An 8,471-nucleotide genomic window follows, 5' to 3' on the forward strand; every position below is an offset into this window, starting at 1 on the left:
CTGTCCTCTAGGGGCGCTGTGGGTCAGAATGGACTCCACGGCAGTGGGTGTGGTTTGGGCTTTGCTTCTGTGAAGATTGACAGCCTTGGAAACCCTGTGAGCAGTTCCACTCTGTCCTCTAGGGGCACTGTGGGTCTAAATCAACTCCATAGCAGTGGGTGTGGTTTGGGCCTTGCTTCTGTAAAGACTTTTGTTGTTGTTAGGTGCCATTGAGTCGGCTCTGATTCATAGCAACCCTATGCACAACAGAATGAAACACTGCCTGGTCCTGCACCATACTCACATCCTTGTTATACCTGAGCCCATCATTGCAGCCATTGTGACAATCTATCTCGTTGAGGGTCTTCCCCTCTTCCGTCGACCCGCCACCTTACCAAGCATGACATCCTTCTCCAGGGAATGGTTTCTTCTGACAACATGACCAAAGTAGGTGACATGAAGCCTGGCCATTCTTGCTTCTCAGGCGCATTCTGGCTGCACTTCCTTCGGGACAGATTCATTAGTTCTTTCAGCAGTCCATGGTACTCTCAGCATTCTTCGCCAGCATCACAGCTCAAAAGCATCAACTCTTCCTCGGTCCTCCTTACTCACTGTCCACCTCTCACATGCATACGAGGAGACTGAGAATACCATAGCTTTAGTTAGGCACACCTTAGTTTTTCAAAGTGACATCCTTGCTCTTGAGCGTTTTCAAGAGGTCTTTTGTAGCACATTGGCCCAGTGCGGCATGTTGTCGGATGTCTTGGCTGCTGCTTCCACTGGTGTTTATGGGGAAAGCAAGTAATAGGAAATCTTTGACAACTTCAGTCTTTTTCTCCATTTATCGTGATGCTGTTTATTGGTCCAACTGTGAGGATTTTAATTTTCTTTATGTTGAGGTATAATCCATACTGCAGACTGTAGTCTTTAATTTTCATCAGTAAGTGCTTGAAGTCATCTTCACTTTCAGCGAGCAAGGTTGTATCATCTGCATATCACAGGTTGTTAATGAGTCTTTCTCTAAGCCTGATGCCATGTTCTTCTTCATATAGTCCAGTTTCTCAGATTTCCTGCTCAGTATACAGACTGTATAAGTCTGGTGAAAGGATACAACCCTGACACACTCCCTTCCTGATTTTAAACCATGTAGTATCCCCTTGTTCTGTCTGAATGACAGACTTCTGGTCTATGTACAGGTTCTTCATGAGTACAATCATGTGTTCTGGAATTCCCATTCTTCTCAATGGTATCCATATTTGTTATGATCCACAGAATCGAATGCTTTTGCATAGTCAGTAAAACACAAGTAGACATCTTTCTGGTATTCTTTGTTTCAGCCAAGATCCATCTGACATCAGCTATGATATCCCTCGTTTCATGTCCTCTTCTGAATTCAGCTTGCATGTTTTGCAACTGTTTTTGAATTATCTTCAGTAAAATTTTACTTGCGTGGGATAATAATGATATTGTTTGATAATTTCCACATTCTGTGGAATCACCTTTCTTTGGAATGGATACAAATATGGCTCTCTTTGAGTCATTCAGTCAGTTGGCCAGGTAGCTTGTCCTCCAAATTTCTTGGCATAGATGAGTAAGTGCCTCCAGAGCAGCATCTGCATGTTGAAACATTTCAATTCCTGGAGCCTCGTTTTTCTTCAATTCCTTCAGCGCAGCTTCGACTTCTTCCTTCAATACCATTGGTTCTTGATTATATGCCATCTCCTGAAATGGATGGACATTGACCAACTTTTTTTGGTACAGTGACTCTATGTGTTCCTTCCATATTCTTTTGATGCTTCCTGTATCATTCAGTATTTTGAATTCATCATTTAATCTTTCAATATTGCAACTTGAGACTTGAATATTTTCTTCTCTTCTTTCAGCTTGAGAAATGCTGAGCATGATGTTCCCTTTTGGTTTTCTAACTCCATGTCTTTGCACATTTCATTATAACTGACCGTGTCTTCTGAAGCTGCGCTGTTTGAAATCTTCTGTTCAGCTCTTTTATCTTGTCATTTCTTCCATTTGCTTTAGCTACGCTTCATTCAAGGGCGAGTTTCAGAGTTTCTTCTGACATCCATTTGGTCTTTTTTTTCCTTTCCTGTCTTTTTAATGACCTTTTGGTTTCTTCATGTGTGATGTTCTTGATGTCATCCCACAGTTCATCTGGTTTTCAGTCACTGATGTTCAATGCATCAAATCTGTTCTTCAGATGGTCTCCAAATTCAGTTGGGATAAAATCAAAGTCATGTTTTGGCTCTTGTGGACTTATTTTAATTTTCTTCAGCTTCAGCTTGAAGTTGAATATGAGCAGCTGATGGTCTGTTCCACAGTGAGCTCCTGGCCTTGTTTTGGGTGAAGATATTGAGCTTCTCCATCACCTCTTTCCACAGATGTACTTGATCTGATTCCTGTGTATTCCGTCTGGCAAGGTCCATGTGTATAGGCACCACTTATGTTGCTGAAGAAAGGGATTTGCAATAAATAAGTCACTGGTCTTGCAAAATTCTATCATGTGATCTCCGGCATCATTTCTATCAGCAAGTCCATATTTTCCAACTACCGGTAATTCTTCTTTGTTTTCAAATTTCATATTCCAATCACCAGTAATAATCAATACATCTAGATTGCATGTTTGTTCAACTTCAGACTACAGAAGTTGGTAAAAATCTTCAATTTCCTCATTTTTGGCTTTGGTGGTTCGTGCGTAAATTTGAGTAATAGTTGTATTAACTGGTCTTCCTTGTCAGTGCACGGATATTATCCTATCACTGACAGCACTGTATTTCAGGATGTTGTTGTTGTTGTTATGTGCTGTCTAGTCAGCCCTGACTCATAGCGACCCCTCCTTGGGTTTCCGAGGCAGTATCACTACGGAAGTAGGATTGCCCAACCTTCCTTCCAAGGAGTGGCTGATGGGTTTGAACTGCCAGCCATCTGGTATTTCTGGATAGCTCTTGAAAAGGTTACAGCCTTGGAAATCCTATGGTGCAGTTCCAGTTTGTTCTCTAGGGGCATGTTGAGTCGGAATTGATTCCACAGCAGGGGGTTTGGTCTGGGCTTTGCTTCTGTACAGATTGACAGCCTAGGAAACTCTGTGGGGCAGTCCCACTTGGTCCTTTAGCGGTGCTGTGAGTTGGTATCCACTCCACAGCAGTGGGTTTGGGATTATCTGTCCAAGTTATCTCCTTACTCTTCACATCAGTGGTAATCAGGCAGTGGTAATCCAGGTTTGAAATACTGATGAGAAGGTAGAAATGTAGGCAAGAGAAATACTGTCATTAAAGAGCTAATGTGTGTCCTGGATCATCTTTACACCTTAAACCAAAGCTATCTTGTGAAGTCTTCTTTAAACCAAAAAATAGTTTATCATAATAAGTAAAGAATGCCTACAGTGAACATTGGGCCATCTTAAGAGTTATCTCTGTGGGATCAATTTGACAACAGCAACATGCAAGGTAGGTAGGAAGCTCAGGGGGCAGTGAGTCTAAGTCAGTGGTGATAGAACAATTGGGAGAAGGATGGTGAGACCATCTGCCAACCTGAAGAACAGAATCAATGTCACTGAACTGTATGTGAAGAAACTGTTCAAATGGCGTCTGGCTGTATATATTTTCACCAAAAATGAAACAAAAACAAAACAAAACTTGTGGGCAGGCATTCCACATTATTGCGAAAAGAAAAAAGGTAGTATGCAGCAATGGAGACTTATTTTTTTATTTGCAGGAAATGATGGTATTCTTGGTGAATGGAATAGAGGCAAAGTAAAAGCAAACACGGGGATCCCGGGTGGTGCAGTGGTTAAGTGCTCAGCCAGCCACTCTGTGGGAGAAAGATGATGCAGTTTGCTTCCATAGAGATTACAGCCTTCCAAACCCCATGAGACAGTTCAACTCTGTCTTACAGGATTGCCGTGGGTTGGAATCGACTCAACGGCAGTGGGTTTGCTTCTCTTTGGTTAAAAAGTGAACAAAAAGAACAGTGATGCTTCACGACGCTCACCTCCACACACTCCTCTATCGCAACGACATTTATTCATGGTCAGATTTGAAAATTTCACATGGAAACTCCCTCTGCTTCTAAATGACCATATGTAGCAGCAGAAAAAGGAGCCTGGTGGCGCTGTGGTTAAGCCATTTGATTGCTAACCAGATAGTTGGTGGTTCAAACCCACCAGCCACTCCGTAGATGGAAGACGAGGCAATCTACTTCCATAAAGACTGACATTCTTGGAAACCCAATGGGGGTCACTATGAGTCGGAATCAACTTGATGGCAGTAGGTTTGGTTTTGCTTTAGTAGCAGAATAACTGGTGAGTGTTTTCATGAAGCCCTGGGAAAGTCCAACTCGGCCACCAGACCAGGCCTCTCTTTCTCTCCTCTGACGTTGTTGTTGTTGTGGGTGCCACTGAGTCCGTTCTGACCCACAGTGCACCCAAGTGACCGAGCAGAACTGCCCCACAGTGTTTTCTAGGTTGTCATCTTTACAGGACCAGATCACTGGCTTTCCTCTCTAGAGCCCCTGGGTGGGTTCGATCCACTCAGTTAGCAACTGAGTGCTTAATGGTTGTGCCATCAGGGCTTCTTTCTTGGACTCTGCTCAGGAAGAAATCATGATTTTCAGGGATACACAAAATGCTGCCTACATTTCTAAAAACAAAGAAGGATTTTACTGTGTGCATGTGAAATTGATGAAAACTTCACCAATTCTTACCTGATGCCTTGTATAGACTATGAGGGCAAGTTTTACATTTTTACACAAATAGCACATGGGCTCTATGCTTTTTTGGCCAATTGCATCCTCCCCACCCCAAGTATTTTCAAAAGCACTGTATGCTATTTTTTTTTTTTTTCAAATAGCAACTAATCAGGATGGTGTGGCTAAAATAAAAATTAAAAGGTGTATTGTTTGCATAAAAATATTTTAATCCTGACCATTATGCCAATTTTGCGCACCAACCTCTCATCAGATTCTTTCATTATCTTGCTCTCCTCGGCATCTGGGAAGCCGTCCTGGCCGGCAACCACCGTGTTGCTGCTAGAAGTGGTTCCTGTACATGGGATTAGAAGGAAGATGTTTATAAAAAGATGTAGGTGGGAAGGTCAAGCTCACATCACGAGTAATTCTAGGAAAGAATCTCCTGTCAAACCCCATGTCTGGGGCACTGCGTACACCATCTGGGAAACCACAGACATCCTCCACAGGCTTCCAAGCACACGCCACTGAAACGGGAGAACAGCCGACATCTGCGCTGGTCAGGACAAGTCTCTCTCTGGTCAAGCCAGGCGGCCGCATTCTTCAGGCCATTTTTGCCTGTTCCTTAGGGAATCCTGGCTTATCTGCGGCAGCCCTGCTGAGAGAGGCTTCCGCGTTTCTGGGTCTGGGAGTTCTCACAGACCATCCCTTGTCTGACTGCACTCCACTTCATTCCTCTTCACAGATACCGTGTTTTTTCACCCATTGAAGGTTGGTGGCAACCTGGCCGTGAGCGAGCCTATTTCCCACAGTGTGTTCTCACGTTGTGTCTCTGGGTCCCATTCTGGTCACTCTCACAATATTTCCATTATGCTATTGCATGTGTCATAGACCACAGTCCAGTGTAAGTAGAACTTTTAAAAACAAAAATAAAAAAAGCAAACTCACTGCCATCGAGTTGGACCCAACGCATAGCAACCCCTCCTTGAGTTTCTGAGGCGGTATCACTATGGAAGTAGATTGCCCAACCTTCCTTCTGAGGAGTGGCTGGTGGGTTTGAACCGCCAGCCTTCTGGTTAGCAGTCAAGTGCCTTAGGCATGACACCACTAGAGCTCCTAGAACTTTGACAGGCACTGGGAAACCAACAAATGCACGTTCTTCACTTTATTGTGATATTCACTCTACAGTGGTGGTTTGGAGCCGAATGCATCTTACCTCCAAGGTGTGGCTGCAGACCTATGATAGTGAAGTGAGGCCAAGTACTAAGGGCCTGTGACTTCAGGACCAGTGGCTCTAGGCAGGAATGCCGCCCTGGCAGCCACGTGTAAGCCAAAGACAGGACACCAGAGACGAGAGGCAGAGGGAACTGTGATGGCTGTAATGACATTAGATAAACTGGGAGAAAGCCAGCTTCAAGGAGTTTGAGGAGGATGGTACGTATCTCAGGATGTGACGCTCCAGGCCACTTTATTGAAAGCACTCACACTGTGGAGGGTTATTTTGGTCAATGTTGGGGATTACTGTCCTGTCATCACTAGGTGTCGGTGAGTCAATTCCGACTCACAGCAAGCACATGTGATGGAGGAGAGATGCCCCCAGGCTCCCTTGGCCACCATCTTTAGGGAAGCACACCGCCAGGTCTTCCTCCTGTGGAGCTGCTGGTGGGTTCCAACGGTCAACCCATTGGTCAGCAGCTGAGCACTTAACCACTGTGCCACCATGGCTTACTTAACCAAGGAATTCCAGAGACACAAGAAGGACCACCAACAGCCAAGCAACTGGTACATCACGCAGTCCTTAGTCTATACAACCATGAGACCAGAAGAACTAGATGGTGCCCAGCTACCACCGTCAACCACTCAGAGGAGGATCTGGACAGTAGGAGATCCTGGACAGTGTGGGAGAACAATGTGGAACAAAACCCAAAATCATTAAAAAAAAAAAAAAAAAAAAGAGGGACCAGGTTTGCTGGTCTGACAGAGCATGGTGGAACCACTGAGACTATGGCCCCTAGCTGCCCTTCAGGTCTGGAACTGAACCCACACCTGTGGCTTCCAGCCAAACAACAGACAGGCATATGAGCTGAACATTAGGTAGATACACTCCTTGGAGGGAACAATCATGGGAGAACAGAAGGCCTGTGTGTACACAGGGAGACAGCTCAGGGGGCAGGAGTGCATGGAGGGATGGACACAGGGAAGAGGTAACTATGGGGAGGAAATGTGAGAGAAGCTTTGCATTGTGGGAGACTGTAGTCAACGTCATGAGACAAAGTGTATGTGAACTGCTGTATGGAAAGTGAATTTGCTCTGTAAATGTTCACCCAAATCACAATTAAAAAAAGAAAAAAAAAAGAAGGGACCACAAATGACACTGCTAACTGACTGTGGTGTGGTACCTGGAATTGGCAAAAGGAACAAGTCCCATGGCCTAGGAGTCACTTTATAAATTTTTTTTTAGTGAAAATATACACAACACATCATTCGCCCATTCAACAACTTCTGCATGTGCGGACGGATGCCACTGGTTACACTCCACCTTGCGTCACTGCTCTCATTCGCCACACTTGTACTGTTTCCCACCATTAGCTTTGCACTCTCTGCCCCATAACGTTCTCATCTGTGCTTTAGAGTCACTGTTGTCAATGTGCTCACATGTAGACAATTCTTTACAAGAGCAAAACCGTCAAAGCCAACGTTCTTTATTGATCTAATCAGCTGTTTTCTTTACTTTATGGGATCATTTCAGTTCACGGACTGAAGATTATTTCTGCACAATTGATTTGGGAGTTTCTCCAGTCTTAATGGATCCAGTAAGTCTGGTTTCCATAAGGATCTGATGTTCTGTCCTACAGTTCCCCCCTTTTGATCACACTTCATCTACAGAATCTTTGATCAAAATGTTCCATAATGGTGGCAGGGCACTAGAACCATCTAGTTCTTCTGGTCTCATGGCAAAGGAGGCAGTTGTTCATGGAGGCCATTAGCCACACATTCCACTTCCTCCTCTTATTCCTGACTCTGCTCTTCTGCTGAAGAAGAATAGATGATTAGAGACCAATTGTTGTATCTTGGATGGCTGTTCACCAGCTTTAGGACCCCAGTACTACACAATGAACCACGGACCAGTGATGCTCGCTCATTCTTACAAAATAACATCATAGTCCGATAATATTCTTAAGAGTCTCTCTTATGATCAGGCCATAATGTCTCTAATCATCTCTTTTTATAATAGTCAGTCTCTTCAGTATGGTTAATATTTGAATCAGATGATAACAAGACTACACCAAGCATGATCATGCAAGTCAGAATGTAATGGATGACATAACTCAGTAACTAACCAACGGTTAAAGGAGACCTGGTGGTGCAACATTTAAACACACAGCTGCTAACCCAAAGGTCGGTGGTTCGAACTCACCAGAGGCTCTGCAGGAGACAGACCTGGAGATCTGTTTCCTCAAAGCAGCCCAGGAAACCCTACAGGAGTTTTACTCTGTTCCATGGGGTCACCATGAGTGGCTATCACCTTGACGGCACCAAGAACAACAAACGGTCACAGGGAAGGGGTGGGAGGAGCAGAGTGCCATCACACGTTTGAGTTGACTTTGGGAAACGGGACACTGGGATGCGTTCTGTGGGACAGATGAGATTTGCATGGGGGATATCACAAAGACCGTCTTCCTCGTAAAAAAGCAACAAGAGGAAAATTGTGTCGAAACCTTCAAACACATTTCTTTGTCGATTAACTGTAGACAGAATCTCTGGACTTCTGACTACATTGCATTGTGGGAAATTGT

The 8,471-nt window shown here is 44.3% G+C and overlaps 1 protein-coding gene across 1 annotated transcript in view; it reads right to left on the reverse strand.

Annotated features, from left to right (window-relative positions):
• FRY (FRY microtubule binding protein) overlaps positions 1-8,471 on the reverse strand; it is a 571,437-nt gene that overhangs the window by 181,638 nt on the left and 381,328 nt on the right. Inside the window, exon 36 of the mRNA XM_042782984.1 lies at positions 4,939-5,029. Within this exon, the coding sequence (XP_042638918.1) occupies positions 4,939-5,029 (91 nt within the window). The remainder of the gene's footprint in view (positions 1-4,938; positions 5,030-8,471) is intronic.

This window comes from Orycteropus afer, unplaced genomic scaffold (genome assembly GCF_000298275.1).
Source record: "Orycteropus afer afer isolate SDZICR_OR568_19922 unplaced genomic scaffold, OryAfe1.0 scaffold00558, whole genome shotgun sequence".
Lineage (NCBI taxonomy): Eukaryota > Metazoa > Chordata > Mammalia > Tubulidentata > Orycteropodidae > Orycteropus > Orycteropus afer.